Source organism: Canis lupus, chromosome 4 (assembly GCF_011100685.1).
Source record: "Canis lupus familiaris isolate Mischka breed German Shepherd chromosome 4, alternate assembly UU_Cfam_GSD_1.0, whole genome shotgun sequence".
In the NCBI taxonomy this organism is placed as follows: domain Eukaryota; kingdom Metazoa; phylum Chordata; class Mammalia; order Carnivora; family Canidae; genus Canis; species Canis lupus.
Genome location: NC_049225.1, coordinates 6001717 through 6029012, shown reverse-complemented (window position 1 = coordinate 6029012; position 27296 = coordinate 6001717). Strand labels below are relative to the sequence as shown.

Below are 27296 nucleotides of genomic sequence, written 5' to 3'. Positions count from 1 at the left end.
AAAGTCAGTCAAGCCTGGTTTTCTCAACAATGAGTGCTCTGGGCTGGTCACTCGGTGTCACATGGCCCCAGATGCCCCACTGAAGCACTGACAAGACCATCTTTGTCAAAGTGACAAGAAGCTAGTGTCAGAAGGTAGTTTTGGAATCCATGAGATAGAAATATTCTGACACCAGTAGGATAATTTTGGGGAAGAATCATGCATACATTTAATCCTTCAAACCTGACCAAGAGCTTTAGAGAATTCTTGGGACTTTTTCCCTTGCCCTACACTAGCCGGTCATTTTGGGGAAAGGCATGACTAATAGCTTCAATTAGGAGCAGGGTAGGTCAGACCTCTGGTTTCTCCTTGCTTTTGTCCAAAATTTGTGGGATCTCCTCTTTGAGCCCTATAGCAAAAGCAATCTTTGCCTTAAACAGGATTTTTGTTTGCTTTTGGGAAAAAGAAAAAAAAAAAAAGAGGTGTGTTCCTCATATCCAGTTAAATTGTAGAACATCTCTCTCCTCTGGCCCTACCCCTCCTTCCTCCAACGAGTACTGCAATTTCCTATGAACACCCGTGCCTACACATGCCCAGTGTAGCTCAACTAATGTCTTGTGCAACACAAGGAAGAAGAGTGAGAATTCTCAAGGCTTATTTTTAGGAAGACACAATCGTTTCTCAGGAGCGTTTTGTATTTTTTTGGCCAACAGGGTCATCTGGTAACCCCTGACGTGCAGAATGTTTACTCTCACCCAGTGAGTTCCCAGAGAGTTATATGGGGACTTGGTCAGCTGTGCTGTGAGGTCATAGTCTCAGTATGTCCCACATGGAATGTTGCTGGTCATTGTCCCTGAGCAAGAAGCACCCCTTGGGAGCAGAGGGTAAGCACTTAATTGAAGGCTTTCAGTGAAGTGGTGGCTGAGGGTGAGTCTAGGGGGCAGCTGGCACCAGGCCTCCTGCCATCACACTCTTGCTGGCCTCCGCCAGGGTCCCAGGTTTCTCTGAAGACAGCCCGTGGTGGCAGGAAACAGCCAGAAGCCAGAGGCAGTGCCTGAGGGCTTCTGATGACAGTAGTTTAGCCAAGAACCAGACCCACAAATGTGGGCAAGTTGGTCTGTTCTTGGGACTAGGGAAGCAGAGTGCACCAGTATGCTAAGGATAGTCCCCTGTAGGGGCAAAGTAAGCCCCAACCAAGATTCAGGGAAACAAGTCTGGCAGGAAGGAAGCTTTAGTCACTGGAATGCCAGAAGGCTTTCCTTCTAGTCCACATCAGCAGAAGACACTTTGTAGGAGGTTCTGAGTGACCAGAAGGACAATGAGCCTGGAGCCTGGACTCTGTGAGCCATACAGGGTAGAGGAAGGAGAAGATGAGGGTATCCTGTGGATGGGGAGGCATAAAGAAGCTTCTGGGTCTAGGAAGATGTGGAAGGTAAGAGGTATGTTAAGAATTTTCAGGCACCTGTGTGACACTGTGTAACCACCCCACACACCCCTACAAGAAAACACATTACACAGTCTCCATGGTCCTTGGAGGCTTCTGGTGGTTTTAGATTACACAGAAAAGCAAAGCCAGGCCTGGCATCATGAGGACCCAGCTATTTCCTAGATCCAGCCTACCTGGGGAATGAAGGACAATAGCCAGATTCTACGAGGAGGAAAGAACCCATGGGGATCAGGGTCACTGTGAAGAGTGGGGTACCCAGACAGGGTTTGTGCTGCCTAGAGCTCCAACAGATGGGCAAGACTTTCCTAACTCCTGAAGGGGCTGATTCCAGGGCTAGTTCAGGAAGCTGATCCTGACAGTACTTGCCCCCACAGACCTGCTGAATCTGCTTCTCTGGATTCAGCTTCTTGTCCACTTGTGCCACTGGCAAGTTCCTGCTTCTTTCTGCCTTAGTGATTTTCATTCATTCATTCATTCCTCCATCCATCCATCCATCCATCCATCCATCATTCAGCAGTGCTTTTTGAGGCCCTGTTCAGGGACAAAGTCTTTTTTTTTTCTTTTTAATAATAAATTTATTTTTTATTGGTGTTCAATTTGCCATCATACAGAATAACACCCAGTGCTCATCCCGTCAAGTGCCTCCCTCAGTGCCCGTTACCCATTCACCCCCACCCCCCGCCCTCCTCCCCTTCCATCACCCTTAGTTTGTTTCCCAGAGTTAGAAGTCTTCATGTTCTGTCTCCCTTTCTGATATTTCCTACCCCTTTCTTCCTCCCTTCTCTTCTATTCCCTTTCACTATTATTTATATTCCAGGGGCAAAGTCCTGAACTGACAGTGCTTACAGGCCAGCAAGAAGCTGAAGCAAGTACACAGGTAACTCTAGGGCAGGACAGAGGTGATCACTGCCTTCAGAGAAGTGCAAAGAGCTCCCTGACTCCAAAGGAGGCTTTGCTCCCAGAGATCAGGACTTCTGAAACCCTATCTGCCTAACTTGGAACCTCTTGTCCTCCGTGAACATGATCCTTGCCTGCTGATCCTGGCCTGTCCTGTGCTTAGGAACTAAAGTGTAGAGCAGGCGCCTTCCCAAACCTATACATCTTTCTCATTTTCAAGCCAGTCTGATGGCCAATCCCCTTGATTCACCCTTGGAAACAAATACTAGCCAAGGGAGTCTGTTGCTGGCATTGACAAGGATCCGATGTAGGTCAGTATTCTAATTCCCACTCCACAGAGGAGAAAGAGCAGAGGAATCAGACTGGAGTCCAGCTGTGGTCGATGAATCATCCGGAACACAGCAAGCAGCTATTTCTGAACTAAATAGCATCAGATCTCTCTCCTCACCTTGAGTCCAGTGTCCTGGTCTCCAGAGCACTTCCTCTGGGATGAAGCCAGCGAGGGGCAGAAAGCCTTGAGCAGAATGGAGTTGACAAGCTTGGCTTTGTCACTGCTGTTCCCATGCAGGTACAAAGGGATAGTCTGGGAAGCAGTTGAAGCACACAATTCTAGAAAACTCCAGAATTCCAGGTTCTATGAACATGCCCCTTGCTTGCTTGCTTCCTTCCTCCCTCTTTTCCTCCCTCCCTTTGAAGCTTCAAGTCTCAAGCACTTGCTTTGTAAGCTGTGTATGGTGCTTAGCATCTGAAATGCAACAAACCAGAGCCCATCCCCATTAAAGAACCTAGTGGGAGAGTCTGGAAATAATGACTCTGTGTTCTGAGTGCTGCCTTTCTGCCAGGTGCGCTTCTGTTTAGGTTACATGTGTTACTTATTCTAGTCTTTGCAACAATGCTGGAGGGTACCCGATACTATTATCTCCATTGTAAGGATAAAATGTTGAGCAGAGAGAGATTAAACAACTTGCCCAGATGAAACCATTGATTAAGCCGCTCCCCCTTTGCCTACTGATCCACAGTGTTGGAAGGGATCTGTGGAAGCTAGCCTGTTCATTTCCCAAAGTGGAAGAGAATGATCATTTCTTGAGTAACTTCTGGGGACCAGACATCATGTAGTTTCTCTATATTGATTATCTGTGTTGGCATCTAGGTAGGTCTCTGAAGATCACAGGAATGGGAGCCCCAGCCTACCCCTGGTGTCCTACCTAGCCCTGCTGCTCTCTCAGGCAGCTGCCCTTTCTCAGCTCCCACCATTCCACCATGCCAAGGCCTGATCCTGCATAGGGCCACCCTGTGGTGTCTGCCACTGGACACAGGACAGGCTTCTGACTAGGATAGACAAAGGAAGTGAAGAGACATCCCATTTCCATCTCTGTGCCTGTCTTTTTGTTCATCATGATCCTGACTCTGGGCTCAGAATGGCCATTAGCTGTTGTCTGGTCACCATGGAGCAGTCATGGAGGTGCCTGGAGGGGTGTCTGCAAAAGCAATCTTGACATTTCTTTCTAGCAAAAGAGGAAGAATCCTAGTGGGACACTGATGAGCCTGAGCTTGTCCTGGTGATGCACAATGCTGAAGAAGGAACATGTGAAGATGGGAAAGGCCACCAAGACCAAGTGATCTAATGGTTCTTGTTTCCCTGAACTTACACATGGAGTTATTGAAAAAAAAGTTATCAATTATTCCTGCCAGATCAGGGGAATGAGCTGCCCAATGCATGGAGTTAATTTCCTCGATCATTAGATCTTCTGTTCTATTGGAAATACCAATGCATGCTCTACTTGAAAGCTTCTAATGCTACAGACTGATTTATTTGGGTAAAACTCCATTTCTGGTTCCTGGAACTACTTTAAGTGATTATTTTTAAACATTGGTAACCACAAAAATAATTTTTTATTCTTACTATTTAATACTGTGAAGGACTATCAAATAGTGTTAATATTTCAGAGTAAATTAATTGAAGTGGTCTGTTTTCTGACTGTTGAAAACCTTAGCTGAGTTTTAAATCTTTTATTATTTATTTTGAAGAAGTAAAGTTCTCCACATAACTTAAAAAGAATGTAATTTTTAATTGTATTCTTCAAACCACATGCATTATGCCCCACAAGTGGATCATACTAAAACCAACTTACTTGATTACAATCTGCATTTTTTTCTTTGCAATGAAAGAACAGAACAAGATAAATTGGAATGGAATGGAATGAATAGAATAGAATAGAATAGAATAGAATAGAATAGAATAGAATAGAAGAGTTCATGCATGATAAGGGTAGTATTTATTAAATATTCAAATCAGTTATATATGTGTTTATATATATACAAAATATTTTTGCCAATTTTTAAATTGATATATAATCTACAAACAGTAAAATTCATCCTCGTTAGTGTGAAACTCTATGCATTTTAACAAAGATAAATTTATTTCTGACTATGTCAAAAAAGTGAGAAAACCACTTAAAGCAAGAGTCTACTTAACTAAATATTCATTGAAGGATACGATTCTTTTAAGATCTTTGGAAGCAGTGATAACTGTCTTATCTTGGAAGATAATTTCACACACTTCAAATTTTAAAGCCAAATGAGACCTGAGAGATTGGTCAGTCAATGATTTTCAAAACGTTCTTTTTACAGTGATAACTTTTTTATAAACTAAATCTAACATGGAACCCCAACATATAAAAGTAGAATTGACTTGCACAGAGACCATGAAAAACAGTTTGAAAACTACGAATGAGGTCTGTCTTGTGCCCAAGCTGGGAAACTGAGGCCAGAATAGGCTGACCCCTCAATGTTGGCCACTCTTTTTGGCAGAGCTGGAGCTCAAACTCAAGCTGTTGTTGGCTGTTATTCAGGGCTTTTTCATGTCTCTTGGACTCAAGAGAATTATGAGTATTACTTAACTCCACTAAGGGGATTGGGTGGATACCTTTTTGGAATAGTGCAGTGTGTCTGTAGATACTCACATACATTACAGAAGAAAGGATAGGCCAATGATCACCATGGACAGCAGAAGTATGACTCAGTCCAAGAAGACCAGAACAGGTTGTTTGGGCAACATAAATTATTTAGGGAAGCTAGAGCCTGAATATAGAGCCAGGCCTGGGAGCCCAGTACCAGAAAGAAAAGTCGTAAGCCTCCAGAACTTGAGGAATCAGCCAAAGCCTTAGAGCTACCCACTTCTGATGATTCATCCCTGGGTTGTCTGCCTCTCTCTTCCTAAAGGGCCATGATGAGGCCCCCACCTGAAGTTGCAATTTAAATGTAGCCTCTTGGTCATACAAGAAACTGACTGATTTGTCTTCTTTCTTATCTGGGACTCCTCTTTCACTTCCTTACTCTTTGGTTTGTGAGTGGGAAGTGGGGGGCAGGCAGAGAGGCTGTTGTGGGCAGGTCAGGGAATATAACACTCATACTCATGGTATGTAAGTTCTGCATCATAGGCTTATTACTCTCTGTATGTATTCAGTGAACTTGCTTCAGTGTTTGGACCATAATGCTTTAAGAACACAAAACCCACCAACTCTTTAGAGCCTGCTATACCAAAATGCCACAAATTGCCATTAAATATCCTACCTCCCCAATGTCATCGATGAAAAGAGAAAAAGAAACGAAAGAGAGGGGTTAGTGACAAAGAACATTCTTCTATCACAGCAGATACCATGTCATGTACAGCTGAGAAATGCCGTATTTGATGAGCAAACCATTGTACCATACCTTTTAAGAAGATGACATTAATGAATATGACCTTGAAAAAGTCACCCCAGTTCCTCTTTTCAGATAAATTCCTAGACAAGTATCTACCAAATGACATCATTCAGTTACTAGCCCACCAACATTCTCCAAAAAGGAACAGGGTCAAGTGAACCGTCCTCTTGCCTACTACATATACAGGGTTGTTTCCATTGATATGTAGGGATCATCTCTCTCTCTTTCTTTAAGATTATTTATTTATTTATTTATTTACTTATTCATGAGAGACACCGAGACAGAGGCAGAGACATAAGCAGAGGGAAAGACAGTCTCCCCACAGGGAGCCTGTTATGGGACTTGATCCCGGGACTCTGGGATCATGACCTGAGCCAAAGACAGATGCTCAACTACTGAGCCACCCAGGTACCCTCATGTCTCTGTCTTTATTGAAAGAATTATTAGCAACGTTTTTTGTGTGTGTAATTTGAGATTTGAGTTTTTAAGTGAGGAACTTCTGTGATTTTCTAGGTATTCCTGAGTTAGATTAGGGTAGCCTCACTCTAACATAGTGTTTTAAATTATTGGAATTCTCAAAATACTGGTGTCTGATCATATTCCAGCACACAGTTAACATTCTAGAGTAATTTTCTTTATGTGAGTTTTTAACTATGCAGCCTCATCACACTCACTCCCAACAAAGGTGTACACTGAAAGTATCACTTCTCATATGGTTAAACAGCGGGAACTCCTGTTTTAAAAAGGACTATAGGGAATATTGGTGGGGGGGGGGAAGGGGAGATTTTTTTGGCTGAAATAGTAAGTGTGAGCTGATTGAGTTGAGTGTAGAGGACAAGAAACAGGAACAGCTGGGTGGCTCAGTGCTTACGCATCTGCTTTTGGCTCAGGGTGTGATCCTGGGGTCCTAGGATAGAGTGCTGCATCAAGTTCCCCGCAGAGAGCCTGCTTCTCCATCTGCCTATGTCTCTGCCTCTCTCTGTGTGTCTCTCATAAATAAATAAATAAATAAAATCTTTAAAAAAAAAAAGAAGAAAACAAAAAACAGCATTCAGTTCTTAAAATTAAGGAGAGGAAGTTGAGATAACAATAAGTACCTCCTCTTTGATAAGCAGAAGTTGACAGACACAAGGAGGTGATGTCCTCTCAGGTATCAGAACGTTCTGGGGTGTCCTGTAGGGGGAAATGGGTTGAGGTATAATTACTTAAAGAGTGAAGTCAATGACAGGAGTATTTAACAATATTTAATCATCTATTTAACTTACACATGACGTTGCAATAAATGGAAAGCAGGTATATTTAAAAAAAGACAAATATTTATTGGGCACTTTTGTTGTGAGTTTCCCAGTAGAATGTGGACAGGTAATTTGAAGTGCTGGGAGTGTTTGCTTTGGCAGCACATAGGCTAAAAATTGAAGTGCTGGGGAGACTCAGACTCTAGGAGGTACAAGAGCATGATGAAATCAATCAAAACCATGTTCAAGTGAAAGGAAATGGATTATGGATTATTTGACTGGTATCTCCCACCTGAACTGGAATAGGTAAGTGGGATGTTTGCATTTTGCATCTATAACATAAGAGAATTGCATGGCAGGCTTTTGTAAGTGTATTTAGTGAGTTCGGTTTTTTGATTCATTCAGGCTGGGATTTGAATCCCTGGTTGGCCAGTTACTCAGTCTATGACCTGGGACATTTTATATGACTCCTCTTAGCCTCAGGTTCCCCATCTATAAAACAAGGTAACCAGGATCTCACAGACCTTTGTTAAGTGAATAATCAAATGACTTCTATAGAATAAATCAACATGGAACTTGATGCATACTAAGTACTCAGCAAATAGGTATTGTTCTCTGTGGTATCTGTTTTAGTTACTGTTTATATAATAAATGTTGATTGATGAACTTGGTGAAATATGGTGTATTACAAAGGTCCTCTTTATATAAGATGAAATTCTTTTCGCTAGGCTTTATTTTTTTTATTAAAAAAAATTTTTTTTTTTACAAAGAAGGGAATAGCTTCTTGATTTAAAGTGTCGTTTCTAGGGGTCTTGGGACAAGTTCCTTGAGAGAGGCAGATAATGTAGAGGCTACCACTAGAGGGCTCTGAAGGGACCCTAACATCCTTCCCTTGGCTACAGTGATGAAGAGGAAGCAACTTTGAGAAGCCCTGGCCTTTCAGAAACCAGGGGCCATTCTGTTCATCGTGGATGTTCAAGAGGGCAAGTAATAACAAGCCAACTTGCCACTCCTGCCAGGCACCTAGGGGGATGCCGGTGGATGTCACCAGAACCTATTGCTCTACTGTCACTCTCTGCCTCTACCACTCCACTGATTACCCTTCTGGGGGTTGAGAATCGCATTGTACAATAGAAAATCAACTTTGAGACAGGAAACCAGGTAGAGTGGAAGTTTCTCAAACTGGGTAAGGATGTAACAAAAACAAAACCCATCTTGAATGACCACTGAATCTTCAGTTTCCCAGAGGAGGCTGGGACCCAAACTGATGTCTGGGCAGGTCTGAGTAATATGTCCATAAAGCCTTGTAGACTTCTGGGACTGCACAAGCCCTGTGCATCCTACCTGCAGGGTGGTGGCAGGGCACCTTTAACGAAGCATTATCATTGGGTAAACGCCCTGGGACTTGGTCATTTAAGGATCACTCCGGCCAGTGATGCAATAGGGATGTCATTGGTTTTCTAGCACGCATCATTGGCCAGTAGCTTGCCGTTGGGTCTGGGTGGGAGCACTGAGACTAGTGCCTACAGAGGAAGTGCCAGACTGGCGCTGAGGCTGTACCTGGGAGCTGGGCAGAAATGACATTTTCTCCACCTCCAGGGAGCTGGATCTTGCTGGACCAGGCAGTGGAGGCAGGAACAGAAATCTCAAGCCTTGGTTTTCTTGTTGCCACATTGCTGTATGGACTCTGCATCTCCTCCGCCCCCCTCCCCCCAAATCGTTGTCCACTGAAGCCAGACAAAATAATGTGCTCCCCAACTCTTTCAAAAAAGTGGAACGCAAGTCACGGGAAGCTTTGCTTTTCTTCTGACTTCTTCCTGTAAACCAGTTCAGGACTTGGTGCAGGAAGAGTCAGCTCTCAAACCGAAGCCAGACCTTGCTTTTTAACCCCCTGGGACACCGGGGCTAAGTTCTCCGCTGTCCCCTCCCCTGGGCTGGGGGTGTGGTGTCGGGCCGAGCTGACCGGGGCCGGGGGCCGGGGGCCGGGGGCCGGGGGCCGGGGGCGGGCCAGGAGGGAGGAGGGCCCGGGGCTGCGGGGCTGCGGGGCTGCGGGGCTGCGGGGCTGGGCGGCCGGGGCGGGGGGCGGAGCAGGTGAGCCCGGGGGTGGGCGTGGGGAGCGCACTTTGTACGTGACGTTGGAGTTGGCAGCAGCCGCCGAGCAGGAGGCTGTGGGCGTGCGTGCGGAGTGGCTGCGCGGCCGGGAAGATGCGCTCGGAGGGGCGGCCGCAGTGAGCCGCGGCGACGGGAGCCGGGCCGGCAGCCCGGGGGCAGGGCCTGAGCGCCCGGCCGCTCGCGCTCTTCCGCGGCCGAGGCCGCCGGGACCGACCCGACAGGCGCGCCCGGCCGGCCCCAGGATGTAGGCGATCGCGGCGGCGCTCCTGCAGGCGGACGGCTCATCATGAAGAAGCACTCGGCCCGGGTGGCCCCGCTCAGCGCCTGCAACAGTCCGGTCCTTACCCTCACCAAAGTGGAAGGTAACGGCCCGGGGCGGCGGGGGCTGGCTAGAGGTCTCTGCGCCCGGCGGGGGGCCGCCACCCTGCAAGGGCTGCCCGGCCGTGGGTGCGCTCGCTCCCCAGGAACAGCCGCCCGCAGTGCAGCGCCCCATGCTGCCTCCGGGGGCTGGGGGGGGGGGGGACAGCCCCGTAGCTCCCGGGCCGGGCTGTCCCCGTGCTGTCGGGACACAGGGCTGGCCCCTTCCTGCGCGGCCCCTAGCGCATCTGGCAGCAACAGTGGCAGCGGTGGCCTGGGCTCCTGCCCATCCTGTCCTGAGGCACCTGCCAGCTGGGGCCCGAGGAGGGGTCTTGCAGACACTCCCCAGTGCTCTCCAGCACCCCCACCACACATGCACAGTCGTGCACACACACACACACAAACCACTTGAATCCCCTGGGTTTGAAGCAACCCCTCCAATCGCACCCCCACCCCCCAGGCAGACCAGAGGTATTGCTCCTCTGGTGGGGGCAGGAGATACTGCCGGAGGCCGGGTCCTCTCTCCTGCCCCTCAAGCCTAGCAGCCCACCAGCAATGTGACTGCCCAGCAACCTGGGAATGGGCCGGCGAGCAGGTGAGCGAGAAGCCACCAACAGCCTGTAAACAGGTCCTTTCTGGGACTCAGGGGAAAGACACAGACACTCAGACACAGCTGTCATTCTGTGGTAGTAAAGGAGACCTTCCTTTCTGAAGGGGGTGCAGGGGGTTTGCAGAGACAGAGCACTCTTAGTCCTGAACTGCTTCTAACAGGAGGTGGAATGACCAGTCTCTGTAGAGCTGGCCAGTTTGGCCAAGCCAGGGCTGGGAAGGGGCCACCAGCCAGTGGGGAGAGGAAGGCAGACCCCCTCCATTCCAGACCCTCTTACCCTGAACTTACAGAGCCCAGGGCAACCAGTGTGTAAGGGAAAGCCCGGCTTCTGCCGTGCTCTGGGACTACAGCCTACAGCCCAGACCTGTATCCCCTTGCAAGCGCCTATTTTTACAGTGAGACAGAACCAATAAGAACAAGATAGAAGCTAGCAGGACAGTTGTGTGCTCCACATGCAACCCATCCACTGAGGTCTGCCAGGAGCCATACTGGTACCATTACCCCATCCTGCACATGAGGACTGTGACACCCGGAAAGCTTGGATTGACTTGTCCAAGACCTATCACTAATAGGTGGTGAAACGGGGATCCTAGGCTCTCTGATCCCAAACCCATGCCTTTCAGAACATTATTCTGCACTACTTACTCTTTTCATCATTTTCTGTGTATAGAAGGTTGATATTTTCCCCCTTCATGTAGCTGTCTCTTCCCCTCCCCCATCCCAATCTCAGGAGAGACTTGGTATCTGTCACTTACACCTGAATTTAGTGCATGTGCCAACTTTCCTAAGGGGCTTGGCACTTCCAAGTCTTCTCAAGGATAGCATCCAGATGTCCATCTGGACATCTAAGGGGGAGAAGGGGTAGATATGTATTTCCCTTAGGGGATGTGGCATTGTCTACTCACTCTTGGGGACTTTGTGGGAAGTCACCCCACCTCCACCTTCTAAGTAAGGCAAGTCAGGCTGCTCTCCACCAGCAGTGCCACTCCTGGTCATCCCCAGCCCATTGTGCAGGATGGGTCTGAGCTGCACTTGGAGTTAGGCTGGACACAGATGGTGAGGTCACCCAGGCTGGGTGCCGTGACCCCCAGAGGTGCTGCAGGAGGCAGTGAGTGACATTCCAGATCCAGGTTCACTTCAGGGAATAAAAATGGAGATACCTTCCCCGGTTCCCTTAGGGCTGCTGTCAGGTGAGCTTTGAGATTCCTGTCCACGCTGACAAGGTTAGCAAGCCATGGACTGGGTTTTCTTAACCAACAGGTGCACGCACATGTGTGTGGTTAGTGGACAGAGAATCAGACAGATCGGGGATCAAGATTGTGCTCTTCTTCCTGTACAATTGGACTTGTGTAAACCATAAATGCTGAGCCTCCATCACGTAGTTTGAGCCCTGGTAAAACAAAAGTAACAACCTACCTCAGCTGACTTTTGGGAATGCACTGAGGTAGGAGAGGTGATAATACCCAGCACCTCTCTGGCACACAGTAAATGCTTAATAAATTAAGCAGTCCTCCTGTCACAGATTGTCTTGCGCCTTCGACAAATACCTTCTTGCTGTTCTCAAGGAGTACATGTGTGGGGATGGTATCTAGAAGCATCTACATAGTCTCAGTGAAACTAGAAGGCCCCCAGTTCCTGTTTTGTATGGGATCCCTAAGTGTATGTCAGCAGAGGTCTTCAGTTCAGGGCCTGATAAAACCTGCCCTTGGTATGCCTGGGCACATGTGTAGCACTTTTTTCTCTGCCTGTTTTTTTTTCTTTCCTTGATGTTTTTGTTCAGTTTGGATTTTGGTCTATTTTCTGAAACATTTGCATCTCGTGTGCTTGCTGTGGAAGTGCTGAATCATTTTGTTTTGCCTTGGATGCACAGGGCAAGGTGGTCCCCACACTGTAGCTGTTTCTGTGTGGATGGCAGACAGGCTACAGTGACAGAACACAGCCAACAAGGAAGATTTATTAGGTTTTGGAGTGTGTCTTCTATGGGGAGGCAAGAAGGCACCAGCATGCAATACGTATAAAACCAAAATAGAAAATGCAGTACTTAGTTGAACTTCAACACAGAAAAATGGACAAGATGACTTCATTTACTCAACAAATACCTCATCCAACCTTACTCCATCCTACTTCATGTCCCTTGTCTATTTAGCAAGGCCCTAGAATTACAAAGATGGACATTAGCTTCGTTCCCTTAAGGAAGTTTTAGTCTATAAAATAAGAGACATTCAGACAGATGTATTTTCTCGTATAAGACAGTAAGTTCCGGTTCAAAGGTAAGAGTAGAGTGTCACAGGGATACTGATAATTGAGTAATGTGAGGAGGCCCTCCTGAGAAGGAGGCCTTCTTGAGGTGAAGACTTTCCTGAGCAGGAGGACTATCTGAGAAGGAGGCCTCCTTGAAGAGAAAGACTTTCCTAAAGAGGAGGCCTGTCTGAGGAGGAGGCCTTTTTGAGGAGAAGACCTTGTGAGCAGGAGGAGGCCTGTCTGAGGAGGCCTTCTTAAGTAGAAGAATTTCCTGAGCAGGAGGTCTGTCTGAGGAGGAAGCCTATCTGAGGAGGGGGCATTCTCCAGGAGAAGACTTTCCTGAAGAGGAGGAGGCCTCTTTGAGAAGGAAGCTTTCTGAGGTAGAAGTGTTGTAATTGAAGTGAGAAAACTTGTTAGGCACAGAAGGGCGGGAAGGCTGTTTCAGGCAGAAGGAATGGTGTATGCACAGGCTTGGCCAGGAAGCATGAGGAGAGAGCAGCTGGGCCCCAGTTAGGGCTTGAGTCTTGAAAAGTGGTTTCCAGCCAGGTTGATGGCATCTGTCCCATCTTACAGTATATCTTGTTCTCATATCTTTTTCCTCTCCTTCCCATCGGACTCAGACACTGAATATCGATCAGTAACACATCTCTAGTTGAGGGATCATCTATGTTCACCACCAGCTAATCCACGTTCAATGCAGTCACATTCAGTAGGAATCAGTAGTTGAACACAGTACAATACATTTCCCCAAGAGGCAGGCAGCAGGTAGTAAGATGGGAAGAATGAGGGCTTTGCAATGAGATAGACCAGGTTTAGTGCCCGCCTCTCATGCTGAGCCACGTAACTTTGGCAACTTTGGCGAGTGATTGAAGCTCAGCGGGAATGTGTTCTCGCATATGGAAATGAGCGTGACAAGATAGTCCCTCTACCTATGAGAATAATCTTTTCTGCTGATGAGCCTACCATGTTGCAGGCACTTTGTTTGGGGAGATTGCTACCCTATTGCTATTTCTCCCAAAGGAAGGATAAGCACCCCAATTTACGGACAAGGAAGCTGAGTGTCGGAGAGATCATTCATGCAAGGTCAGCAAGTGGCTTCGTATCCGTATCTACCTGGCTCTGAAATGTTGCAACACCATTGTACAACTGCATTCCATTTGAGGAGCAATGAGAAGTACATCTGCTTCTGGCACTTTGCAAGTGCTGAGGAAGTTTGCTCACTGAAGCTCCCCCACTTCAATATGATGTAGAAGTCTGGATCGCCCAGGGGCTCACTGTTTTGTGGGCTCATCCCCATGGCTCCCTGCTGTTGATATTCTTAGGACCTCTGCTCCTGGGCCAGTTGGCCTCTCTCAGCCACCTCCGGTAGAGGTGTGACTGCTTTGTTTCTATTAATGGGGTAGGGCTGTCATCCTGGGATGCTCCATTATTGTGTAAGTGGAGACGAGGCCTGTTAGTCCAATCGGAGAGGAATCTTGAAAAATATGCTGCCAGAGTGTTCCTGTACCCAAAAATGTTTCCCAGGTTGGATTGTCCTAGACCTGAAACCTCAATAGCAAAAGTCACTTACATGTTGAACAAATATGTTACCTACTCAGATATTACTGAGGATGAACCAGATATTATTGAAGATGCCCGGGGGAGTAAATAATAATCTTTGACTCAACAGAGCTTCCAAAAGGTGAGAAATGTCACAAATGCATACAAATAACAATTACATGTTGGAATCTTTTTTTTTTTTTTAATTCCGTGAAAGGGTTGTAAAATAAATGGTGTGTTTCAGCAGAGGGCGAGCTCACTTCTGGCTGGGACACAGATGGCCACTATGTAGCTCCCTTGCCACCATTCCCCTCTGTTTTGCCAAAAAGACATCATCAAACGACCATCTTTCCTACTAAGCCTGGATGTGGCCTCAGCATCCTCCTTACCACCAAGATCCTGGTGATGGCTATATGTTCTTTGGAATGGGACTTCCACATGATCAGGGTGGTGTGCTAGAGGTTTTCCTGTGCCCTCAATGTCGTGGGCGGGAACTATGCATGCCTGGCAGAGGCAGCCCATGGACACAGGTGCAGAGCCGGAAAGGGCAACCTGCCAGCCGTCTGCTGGGGCCTGAACTCCCATTATCTGCAGAAGTTGGGGGATGAGGGAAGGGGCCAGGGTTCGCAGGCCTCCTAAATGCTGGGCTTGGGAGAGTAGACTGAAGCAGGCCATAGAAGTGGGGAGAGACTCCATCAAAGTCTGGGAAAATTGGACAGTCTTCTCTAGCTGCCGTGTTCCAAATGGGTCATAAAGTCTCTTTCAACTGTCACAATAAATATTCTTTTAATAAAGGATGTTTAGGATAGAATCAAAAAGACCAAAGTGTCTCCCAGATAGAGTTGCAGTTGGAGCCTGGAAAGGGAGCCAACAAAGACAAGTTCTAAAGGTTAAGCTCAGGGAACAGAGTTGCCATTAACAGCAACTGTAACCACAAGGGTGGGAGGGGAAGCACATCGGTGAGGGAGACACTGGAAGTCAGACTTAGATAGGCTGAGCCAGAGCCTTGGGCAGTGGCTTCAGGTGCCCCTGTGGAGCAGGCCAAGAGGTGGAGGAAGAGGTGGTTAAGGCCAAGTGACTGATGCCATGAGAGATGGCTCTGTGGAAGCCAACGGGCAGCCGCAGCTTCCTGACAGCCGCAGGTGACCCGGAAAACAGGGCAGGCAGGAAAGAAGTCTGATAGGCAGAACCAGAGGACCCACATCATATGGCAGCATAGAAACCACGGGAAGAAAGCCAAGAAAGAGGGGAGTGGGATGTGGTGTCAAATCCAGCCAAGGAGAGCGGTTTTGCAGAAACCATTTTTTTTTTAAGATTTTATTTATCCATTCATGAGAGACACAGAGAGAGAGAGAGCCAGAGACATAGACAGAGGGAGAAGTAGGCTCCCTGCAGGGAACCCAATGTAGGACTCGATCCTAGGGCCCTGGGATCATGACCTGAACCAAAGGCAGACACTCAACCACCAAGCCACCCAGGTGCTCCTGCAGAAACCATTTTAAGTGGGTGCTGGTCTGCAAGCCAAAGGGCAAAGGGTGAGTGCTGGGTGAGGGAGAGGAGCAGCAGTTGTGGATAGCTGGTTAAAGTGTTTGGAAGTGAGAGCACCTCTACGGCTTCAGAGTTTTGAGAAAGCAGGCATTGCAGCAAACCAGAGGAAGCAGATTCCAGCCCAGGTGTGAGGCTGCCCTGAGAGAAGGGTGGTTGACTCAGCAGTGTGCTAGGAAGGGGAGAGGGTAAGGGGCATCGGAGGGGTAGGGGGGATGCCTAAGACTAGAGAAGGGGGTGGTTGGCTTTGAAAAGGAGAGTAAGAAAATGATGGATGAAGACTCAGAGAAATGTGGACATGGTGGGGGAGGGAAGTCAGGGACCTGACGGCTTTGATCTTTGTAACGTAGGAAGTGGAACCATCTGCCCAAAATCCTGGATGAGGACTGAAGGCCTGCAGAGGTGGGAACAGGTTCAGGAAAGCTTCATTGGAAGAGCCAAGAAGAAATGTAATTCTTAAAAGCTTTTTTGGCGAGGGATGCGTTTTCACTGGTTAAGACACTGTGTGACTTGGGAGAAGATGTGCGGGGGAAGAACGCTGGGCGAGGGTCAGGAGCCTGACCTTTCCTTTCCTGTTCCCCCACTTGCTAATTAATATACCAGACATGTCGCCTCACCTCTTGGAGCCCTGCCTTCTCTTCTCCGAAAAGATAGGAGATTAGAATAGATCTTCCATCGGCTCTTTCACAGGAAATACTCTGAGTCTATTAAGCAGCTTACTCATTAACAGAGATGGGTTTATCTGATTAAAACCCTTCACTGGCTATCCTCAGAGTGCAGAGCTCTGAGAAAAAGAAACCCGGGACAAATAAGAAATTTGGCCTGTATGTGTATTTCCCCGTGCCCAGTGCATGTGTGCATGTATGTGCGTGCGCGAGCACATCCATGCAGATGCACATACTTTCAGAGGTGACTTTGCATTTGAACATGGGGAGGCAAACCCAGCTATGTGAGTACAACTTGCCGTGATTCTTCAGCAGCAGGCATCTGATGGCACCCAGAGAGGACTCCCAAGTGATAGGGTGGTGCAAAAAAAAAAAAAAAAAAAAAAAAAAAAGGTATTGGAAGACCTCAGAGAGAAGCTGCAACTTCCAAGTACTGCCCAGGGCAGGCCTGAGTGTTTTCGTAGAAAAGCCTCCTGACCTGGGGATTAGCTGAGCGACATCAGCCTCAGTTGCTGCAGAAGGTAGAAGATAAAGCTTAGGATGAGGAGTTTCATATCTTAAGGCCGATACCACATTCATCCTCGTTGGAGCACATTTGTCCTGCCTGTGTCTGACCCTGCTGAGAAGTTGGTTCAGAAAACAGTGCTTCATTCTTCCAGATTAACTGAATAAGCATCCATGCCATCAGTTAAAATACGGCCCTGTTGTCCCCCTATCTGCCAGGGGAGAAGGCCCCAGGGCACTCCCCTTCCTTCCTGCAGAGCTGCAGTCTTCCTGGAAACGGTGGCTTTCCCTGTGAGCCCCACCAGCCTGAACCAGCCTGAACTCCAGTTCACACACAAGTCCAAGGAATCCTCTAACCCAGGAAGAACCTCAGCAATGGGGATTGGTGTGTATTTACCCGTGTTTGTGTGTGGGTCATTGGTAGCTCACAATATCACCAGTTTGTGAGTACCTGCTGTGCATATGGAGGCACTGTGTCCCAGATGGCAAGGTTCCTGGGAGCTGCACAGGCCATGCCTGGCAGGGCACACAGATCAAAACTGGCGGAAACACACCCCTTGCTTCCCTCCCAAGGCAGACATCGACTTTTCCTTCCCCAAGGCACACACAGCTTTATTTAAAGCTTACCTGTAGCCAGTCATTTTCTCACATGTCACATTTGCCTGAGGCTGTGTACACGCCAGGATTGTCTTAAATCCGCTACATCAGGTGGCATTGTTTGGACACCTGGGGATTATTGGGGGACCTCCAAGGAAATGGGGAGTGGGGTGCAAATGCCTGTGGGATGTCTGAGATGTCATTACTGACATGGTAGTGATGGCAGGGGCAGCCGGCCACCACCCCACTCCACCCCCCAAAAAGCAGCTTTCATTCACCTCCCAATTCTGTATCCACACTCAGCAAATAATTCAGGTTTTTAAAAACAACTTGGCAGCTGCTGTGTGTTCTGTCTCTGCAAACTGCCTCCAGGACTCACTTTCCAACAAAGGCATAAGCAATGCATGGGAGGCACATACATGTGAGATAGTATCGAATATTTAAAATTTAATCATTGGTGTGGTTATTTCTCCTCCTAAAAGGTTATCGAAATAAGTACTATGTCATCTGCAGCTTGTTCCCACATCCTGCACAGTGGTGCTCACCGTCTGTGCCTCACACCCCTACAAGCACAGCACACACTGCTGGGACATCCCCAGGTAGTCTTCTTGGGCTTCCATAAGTAAGTACCACAGCCTGGGTGACTTAGATGGCAGACACTGATTTTTCTCAGTTCTGGAGGCTGGAAGCCCAAGATCAGGGTGTTAGCAAATTTGGTTTCTGGAGAGGTTCTCTGCCTGGCTCGTAGATAGCCACCCCTCACTCTGTCCTCATATGACCTTCCTTCCAGGAGAATGAGCTCTCTGCTCTCTCTTCTTTTAGGCCACGCCAAGTATCAGATCAGGGTCCCACCCTTAAACCTCATTTGACCTTAGCTACTTTCTTAGAGGCTCCATCTCCAAAATGCAGCCACACTAGGGGGTTGGGACTGCAGTGTATGAATTTGGTGGGGAGGACACAAATGTCCAGTTCCTAACAACCCCCCATTCCAGCATGGAAACTCGTGGCTCAGAATCCCACACGTTGTCAGACTCCTCCAAGTTTAAAAAACAGGGTCTGTCCTCTGGAAACCTGAGATCCATCTTTAGTGATCTGTACTTCTGAGTGGGGTGTTTGGCACCATGACCCTGAATCCACTTTTGTCCAGGAGAATAAGGATGCTTTCCCTTCCTGCTGATTCTTTGGAGTCAGACGTGCTTGGAATTGCATCTCAGCCACTCACTAAGCTGTGACCATGGAAAGTAACTGTCTGAGCCTCGGCTGTCCAATCCACAAAACAAGAATACTCCTACTGATCATAACATGATGACAGGTGAAAAAAGATCCATGAAATCTCCTTGCAGAGAGCAAGACATGTATACTGGGTATTTAACTGTCCCTTGTCCCTTTGCTTCCCTGTGCGTGCCCTCCCTTCCCCCCTTACTCAGGGTCAGCATCCAACTTTAATTACCTGTGTATTCTATGTTTTTCCTGTGCCCAGTGCTAGTCAGGAGCATGATCGGGGCCTCACCATGTCTGAATAATGGGAGTATTTTCAGACCCCGAATCCAGAATCCCAAACAGATGGTCTCACAAGTATAGGTGGGCATAATGGGTCAGGATATGAGAAATGGGGATTGCTTTGGGACATCCAGTGCCTGTAGTGGCCTATAGTGGATAGCTGCTTCTTCCCTCTTCTCCAAACCAACACAAACACACACACACACACACACACACACAAAAAAAAAAAAAAAACAGGGGCACCTGGGTAGCTCAGTGGTTGAGTGTCTGCCTTTGGCTCAGGGCGTGATCCCGAAGTCCTGGGATTGAGTCCCACATCAGGCTCCCCACAGGAATCTGCTTCTCCCCCTGCCTATGTCTCTGCGTCTCTCTGTGTGTCTCTAATGAATAAATAAATAAAATATTTTTAAAAAACAGTCATATGTAAATTCACTGAGCAAGTATTTAAAAAGTATATGAGCTAAACAAAACCAGAATTTTAGCATTTTTAGGAGATGAATTACACTTGCAAACGGCCATGAACCAAAGCTTTCTACTGGGCTCTTCATTTTACAAAAGCTACTTAGTTGGGTGGCCTGGTCCTGAACTGGTGTGTGCATCAGTGATAGATAAATGGGAAATGTAGGCCATCTTCCCTAGGCAGTCCAGGAAAAAACAAAAAGTAGGCTCTAGTTTCCAGAGCAGCTCTCCACCGGGTCCTGTTTGGACAAAGCTAGAGGCACTGAGCCTTCTTAGACATGGGCATGCAAGCAATATCATGTGTACTCAATGGAAAGTGTCAATAAATATTAGTTGGATAAGCAGCCCCGAAACATAACTAGTCCACTCAGGAGAAATGAAAACTTCAGTCATACCGAGAATGCTATAAAAACAGCATTCACTATGAATGCTATCAGTGAGCATTCCTAGCAGCATTATTCACAGTAGCTAAAGACAGGAAATGATATATATTCATCAACTGATGAATGAGAAGTGTCCATACAGTGAAGTACTACCCGGTCATGAAAAAGAATAAACAATTTTTACATGCTATGACATGAATGGACCCCAAAGACATTATAGCAGATGAAAGAAGCCAGATGCAAAAGTCTACATATTTATATGAAATATCCAGAATAAGCAAATCTGTAGAGGTAGCAGCTTTGTGGTTGTCTCGGGTTGGGAGTAGAGGTGGGTAGTGGCAGGTAGAGCAACAGGACTCACTTTGATGTGATGGAAATGTTCCAAGCATGGATAGTGGTGATCATTTCACAATTATCTCCTTTCTTCTGGGAGGCTGGGACTAGGCCAGCCAATGGGCCTTTGATCCCAGCTCTGAGTTCCTTACCCCTAGGAACCCAAGACATCACTTGGGCACTTTCTAAGTGCAAACTTCCCAGATGCCTTTTCAGAGAGTCACCAAGGACCTACTTATTCCTAGGGGACCTCAAAAAAAAGGTTAGTGTCTCTTGGGAGTTTGGAAGAGCCATTTTATGTGAACTTTAAGTTAAAAGTAAATGCTTTTCTAATTTTTCTTGCTTTCTCATTATAGAAATTGACTTTCACTAAACATTAAAAGCCCCTAATTCATTTTCTCAGGGAAAAGCAGTAGACAGCTCATGAGACAAAGGACTTGCCTTGGTCTCAGAATGAGTTGGTGGCTAAACCAGACCTCCAGCTCACCCATTATGCCCTAGAGTTTCCTCATCCTGAGCAGACACTGTCTCTAGTTGCTGCTGGTACTTGACCCAAGTGAATGCTTTCTAAATGCTGGTAGGAGACTAGCATTGAGTGTGATTTTGCAGGTGGTAGGGCTGATGAATGGTTTCAATGAGCGCAGAGCTCAAGATGGAAGTTCATGCATGGATACGGTTACATCTCACCATGCCATGGAGTACACATTGTGTACAAGAGAACATTTCTCTAGCACGTACACACCTTTTTCTAAAATGGCCAGTGGAAGCAACTCAGGCAACAGAATAGGGAAGACCCCCCCACCTGTCAGCCAGTGCTTCTGAATGAATTATGTGGCATAACCAAAAGGAGATGCTTGACTCCACCCTTACAGCTTATGTCTGTATGACCATTGAGCCACAGTGTATAATCTACTTTGCATCGTTCCCAGAACTGTTAGCTAAAGTGCAAGGTTAGAATGGAAGGCACAAGGTCATAAATAGAGGGGTAGTTAGTGGGAGGGAGTGTTGGGACAGTGAGGGTGACATAAATAGCATTCCTAGTGCTATAATAATGGCCAGAGGAGCTGGGGCAGGAAATAAGCGTGAGGCTAATTCAGCGGTGATTTCTTGGAGGCAATCTGGACTTCGTCTTTAAGCTGCTATACTAAAGGAGTGAAGTCAGATGCTGAGGAATCGCTTGACTTGCAATTCAAGATGGGAAGGAAAGTCAGCAAAAGTTTCCACCACTTGAAGATTTGAGAGGCTTTTGAGAAGGGGCACTGCCCCCCGACTTCACCCCCCGCTATAATTGCTCCTTTCTGAGACCCAAGCGTAAATTGGACAATGCATTGAAAATGACCCTGAGGATGGTGCATGATGTGGGACGCCTATGCTGCCTTTCAAATAGTGGAGAATCAGCACACCTGCAAACCAAATCTATTACATCACTCTATTCTTATTCCTTGACTCATTTTAGGTGTTTGTTATAGACACTAGGGCACATACTTCCTAAATAAAATAAGACATCCGAATTTTCTCCAGTCCTTTTGGCCAATCTGGCTGAATGAGCAAGGCAAGATCAGGTGTCCCAGTGGGGCAAGGCAACAGTGGCTCTCGGATCCCACTGCATCACTCGCTGCCCCTCAGCAGACCATGTATATTCCCGACTCTGAACTTTGCTTCCCTTTTTACTCAGAGTCTATTTTCAAGACCCAGGCCACCCTTCTGCTTCATCTGGTTTTTTTTTCACTGTTATCACAGCCCACACTGGTCATGCTTTGTTCAGGATTTCCATTACAGCCAAATCTGTTTTGCACATAATTGTTCTGTAATTCTTTCATAGGTCTGTTTTGTCACTCCCAGACAGACTGTAAGTTCCTGAAGAACAGTAATCATGCTTTATATTTATTTTATTGACTGCCTGGAGCTCTTGGCCCAGGGCAGATGCTTCATGGCGGTTTCCTAGCCAACTGAGATGTTCCTACGATATGTCACACTGTAGCCCTCTGAGACTTACAAAGCCCGTGCCTTGCATTCAGTTAAATGAATGCTGGATGAAATAAAATACGATCCCAGTTTTGCTGTGTGTGTGTGTGTGTGTGTGTCTGTGTGTGTGTGTGTTACAAAGACACAAAAGACTAGGGAAAATGCAGCAAAATCTCAGTAGTATTATCTTTGGGATACTCAGATTAGTATGTATTCCTTATTATTTATGCTTTTCAGTACTTTTGTAAATAAAGAATATTTTTAGTTTATGTGAAGTAGATCCACTCTATCAGAAGTATTAGGAATGAATGAGGTAATGAAGTTGGTAAATAGTTATTATTATCATAATAAGCTCTGTACAGTGAAGTGAAAAACTTGCAATGAATTCAGTTTGGATGCCTAGGATTCTTTGTGGGTCTATTCCAGTGTTTCCCAAAGTGTGTTCCAAGGAACACCATTCCTACCACAGGTGTTACATTTAAATAGTATGGAAAATAGGGGCGCCAGGGTGGCTCAGTTGGTTAGGAGGCCAACTCTTAATTTGAGCTCAGGTCATGATCTCAGGGTTGTGAGTGCCACGTCAGACTCTGTGCCCATCACGGAGTTTGCTTGAGATTCTTTCCCTCTCCCTCTGCTCTTCCCCTGACTCATGAGCACACACTCTCTGTCTCTCAAATAAATATTTAAAAATAATATGGGAAACACACATTCTGTAGCTGTGGAAATTCACAATGTCCATTAACCCTGCTATTCCTAAAGCAAAAGAACCTGGCTCTGATCTACATAGAGTTTTCCAAACTTTTCTGATCATAGAATCTTTTTTCTTATAGTGCCTGTTAACATGTTGGGAAAGCATTGTTCTACCTGATTTTTAAAGAATAGCATATATTTTTAGTTTTGAATGTCTTTATATTGTTTGTGTATTATTAATTTTCCCTTGGTTAAATGATTCAAAAGGATGACAAAGTTAAAAGTATAACTTCTTTATTCCAAATCTATCACAGTATCACGTGATTTGGTGACTTTTTCTGTCATCATAACAGTACACAACATCTGTCATCGCTTAATGCTTTAAGTTTTAAAACTATATCTACCACTAAATGAAAAAAAAAAACAAGCCACAAGTCTGAATTTACTCACCCTCCTCCAGAGTCCATCTTCAGTAGGAAGTTACCCGTGTGAAACTGTATTTTATTTTTCCACAGATTTTTCATCATCTCCATAATCATCTTTTCCATATGTTTTTGGTAGTGGTAATGATAGTTGAGAGATTACCCCCAGCACTGCTGGGAAATTATCCCAGTAATAAAATGTCGCAGGGCTAACCCACAATGTCAGGTAATACAGTGTATAAATTGAAATGTGTGGCTTCTATCTGAAATTAAATGTGCCTGAAGTTGTGGGGATTCACTGGGAATGAAGACAAGACATCCTAGTGGGAGGACGTAATGCAGAAGGATGGGAATCTGCTTTGCTTTTGCCCTTCTATGGTTCTCCTGTCCTCCAGTCCATGACAGAAACGTACAACTTGCTGGAAGCTTGGAAGGCACTTAGACATTTGATTTTCCAGATGCTTTCTGGCTATCATATATACTCACATGAGAAGTAAGAGGAAGAGGGAAGTTAAACATTAAAAAAGCAGGTAAGGAAGCACAATATAGGTAGTGTCAAGTAGGATTTGGGCTAGTAAGGACATGATCTCCCCTTGACTAGCCATGTGAGGCTTGGGCTAAAACAGGTACAGCTGGGCTGGCAATTCATAATAGGATTAGCTAACACCTGTATAATAGGCTACTCTAAGGATTGTACCTCATGGAATTATTTTGTTTTAGAAAGTATGATATACAAAGCTCAGTTTAATGTCAAACAAAATATAAAGAGTATGTTTGACCCCAGTATATTTTACACCATCCCCCGTACCCCTGTGGTGGAGACAGCCTGTTAGCACTAGGTGCCCCTGTTTAGCCCAGTGCCAGGGCAAGTGCATGATCTCCTGGAAATTTATGTCTGTCCCTGGTTACACCCTATGCAAGTTTCAGTTCTGTTTAAATTTCCAACTGACTGACATGCACACACAATCATGAATGAAAACCAAACAGTGGAAAATAACATCTCACCTCCTCATGGTCTGTGGGAACAGCACTGCCGCAGAGCCCCACCGCGGGCTGCTGCCTGGTTTCCAGAAGTCACATGGCTTGGAGTGGAGTGTCTGAGGCCTTCCGCAGCACCCGCTGCCAGAGGCTGTGGTTTTTAAGTAACACTTGGAAGTAGCACTGAAGGCCATCAGCAGGAAGATGAAACAAATAAAGGGATAAGAGAGGAAAGTCTGTTTTGGCTATGCACGCAAAATAAGATGAGCTTCTTCACTCTTGGACCTTTAAGTAACAGGCAGGAGGAGCTTCTTTCAGTGTCCTGGGAGCTTTTAGAGGTCAGGGCCTAGGACCTTCTCCTGCAGGAATCCCCAGCTCCCGGGATGCCTGGTGCCTTACAGCACAGCAGGACATGTGAGCTGACACAGACCAGAGTGAAAATATTTCAGCCTGTGTGTGCTGGAGAAGCATTTCCTGAACACAAGTGTGTACGTAGATCACCTGTTGAAATGTAGCTTTGGCCTCTGCACTTCTGGAGTGAGGCCTGGGATGCTCTGTCTCCAGCAAGCTGGGGGGTGGCTGCTGATGCTACTAGCCCATGGACCACACTTTGAAGGTCAAGATCCTGGAGGATAACAAAACCAGCGAAATGTCTTCTGTTTAAGTTTGATTTCAGAAAGCTGCCTCCATAACCCCTCATCCCCTCCCTGGGGTGGCAGGCCATGATCCTGGCAGTGTGCTCAGGTGCCTTCTGGCTCCTGCTCACCCTTTGGTCTGGGTCACCAAGGAGAACGTGTGGCGCCCCCCCTGGTTAACCAACCCCTTCTTTTCCCCCAGGGGAGGAGCGCCCCCGGGACTCCCCGGGCCCGGCGGAGGCCCAGGCGCCGGCTGGGGCAGAGGCCGGCGGGAGGACGAGCCACCCCTGCTGGAGATGCTCCCGGGCGCAGCTCAAGAAGATGTTCTGGGGTGTGGTGGTGGTGCTGTGCGTGTGCTCCTCCTGGGCAGGCTCCACGCAGCTCGCCAAGCTGACCTTCAGGAAGTTCGATGCTCCCTTCACCCTGACATGGTTTGCCACCAACTGGAATGTTTTATTCTTCCCGTTGTACTACGTGGGGCACATCTGCAAGTCCACAGAGAAGCAGTCTGTGAAGCAGAGATACAGGTAGGCACCTTCCAGATGGGAGGCCCTGCTCTGGGCTGCTCTCCTGAGCACTGGTGCTGCTGTGCTGTCCTGGCAGCTGGTGCTCTGTCGGGTCGGTGGGAGCAGTGGTGAGAGTTCACAGTGTCACTTGCTGTCTGAGTGGGGCAAGGATCAGGATTCTCCCCCAAACCCAGGATTCTCCCCTGCTTCCTATGTCTTCTGCCCTAGGAACTCCTTTATATGAAACAAAAGGCAGCATTTTTTAGAGAAAGGCTGTGATAGGTTCCCAGAAAGTGTAGAACTGGAACAATTCTGTCCCAGGAGTAGCTCTGTTACCACTCCTCAGGCTGGGGTGAGCAAAGTGAGCCCATGGAGCCGGGTGATGTGGCTGCTTCCTGCAGCTTACCTTCCCTCATGGAAATGTTCACTGCAAAGAGTGGATTGCTCATTTTCTTTCCAACCCAAGACATTGCCTCCTTTCGTTATGCGATTGCATGGGTCTGATTATCTGGCAGTGTGGTTCTCAAAATCAAAGCAGCATCTGAACTTTGTTGACAGCACTTTCTCAGATGGAGTCTATTGGTGTGACCTTCCTTTCACAGAGAAGCCAGAAATCCTGACAAACCTCTTCAGAAGTCAAATCATTGGTGTTGACTTTGAGTCCTTACCTTACACCAGTTGCAGGATCTCATGGTTGCCCTAATTGGGGGGCCCTCTGTGGATTGTGTCAAGGGTTTCCTGCTGCCCCAAATCGGATCTACTCAGAAAAGAAAAAGGAAAGAATGCTGGCCAATGTGACTCAGTGGGCCCTGGGAACTTAGCTTTGGTCAGCCCTGGTGGTGGGGAAAAGATTTGAAAGTTGAAAGTTTCTCACTCCTTCCCCACTGCCTTTTCTCCCACTTCACCCCACCTCACCAGACACATGCCCCATAAAACCACCATGTCCCCCGTACCATCTGCTTTAAGCTTCAGCCCTATTCTGGAAATGAGTAGAAGTCACAAGATAAATGAAACATCACAGGTCCAAGGAGCAAAGAGTTTGGGGGAACAGAGGTCTAGACTCTGCTCGGGATCTGTCTGTGGCAATCTACCATTAGATGTCACTGTAAAGTTACAGGTGGAAGTGTGAGGTGCCCAACTTTTTTCACGGTTCAGACGGAACTTGGATTGGCTCCTTTGGAAGAACAAGTTGTAAGTCAGACTGCTGATTATAGAGGAAGGGGCTCTGAGGAAGTATGGACTGAGTCATGAGGCAGCCTCACCCATCCCCTTAGTGGAAAAGACTCCGAGCAATGTCTGGGAACAAGACCTGGTGCAGGAGCAAAGATCCTGGAGCCCAGACCTGGGGCCCAGGCCTGGGGTGTTCTCAGGATTGAATTAAACCAGTGGCTCCCAGGACCAGCCAGAAATTACTAAAGAGGCACTTAATGCACCTCTCCTGAAGAGCAGCCAAGAGCCAACTGAAGCAGATTTAGAAATGTTGATAAGGCCCATGATTGTCCCCAAGGCAAGAGGAACATTAACGGTCCACTTTTGGTCACAGACAAGAACAGATCCTCAGTAATCGGATGTATTTAACAGCCGTGGAGCTCTGAGCATAGTTTGTAATTAGGAGTTTGCCTTTCTTTAAACCGACTAGAATATTGAGCTCCTTCCTCTTAACAATAAGCTGAAAGTGAGCCTAGGTGCCCTTTCTTGAGGGAGAATCACTGGCTGAGAAGATGACATGTTTTTCCTTGCCCCCTTCTCCCCTGCACACTGAAACAAGGGCTCCCCTAAGGGTAGCACTGGTGGCCATCTGGGACCCATGTCTTCCACATGACGTGGCTCACCTACCTCTGGACAACGCATGCACTGTCGGCCCCTGGGGCAGGCCCTGAATCCCTTAACCGACTGCCAAGAACAACCCAGAAGGAACCATGCTTGGTGGTGGTTAAAAAGTCCAGGTAGGAAAATAAAGAGGTCACTGAAGTGGAATTAGTTCAACACAGA

General features: G+C 47.0%; 1 protein-coding gene and 2 long non-coding RNA genes across 11 annotated transcripts in view; all 3 read left to right on the top strand.

The window, feature by feature from the left end:
• SLC35F3 (solute carrier family 35 member F3) overlaps nucleotides 1-27296 on the top strand; it is a 388952-nt gene that overhangs the window by 258730 nt on the left and 102926 nt on the right. For 2 of the 4 annotated variants that reach the window (XM_038533882.1, XM_038533881.1), the window contains exon 3: nucleotides 25001-25325. In XM_038533882.1, coding sequence (XP_038389810.1) covers nucleotides 25001-25325 — 325 coding nt within the window. Of the gene's footprint in view, nucleotides 1-9507; nucleotides 9738-25000; nucleotides 25326-27296 lie in introns of those variants that run through there. The other 2 variants (XM_038533883.1, XM_038533884.1) reach the window with 2 other exon arrangements.
• Nucleotides 792-9150, top strand: LOC102155728. 6 transcript variants are annotated; one of them, XR_005357774.1, is made up of 5 exons: nucleotides 792-863; nucleotides 2244-2303; nucleotides 2662-2891; nucleotides 8166-8424; nucleotides 8863-9146. It is a non-coding gene; the product is annotated as an uncharacterized LOC102155728 (long non-coding RNA). The 6 variants fall into 6 exon arrangements; XR_005357776.1 differs by lacking the exon at nucleotides 792-863 and adding an exon at nucleotides 870-1411 and having other exon boundaries at nucleotides 8863-9147; XR_005357777.1 differs by lacking the exon at nucleotides 792-863 and adding an exon at nucleotides 870-1418 and having other exon boundaries at nucleotides 8863-9147.
• Nucleotides 10861-19150, top strand: LOC119871437. Its single transcript, XR_005357780.1, has 2 exons — nucleotides 10861-14264; nucleotides 16018-19150. It is a non-coding gene; the product is annotated as an uncharacterized LOC119871437 (long non-coding RNA).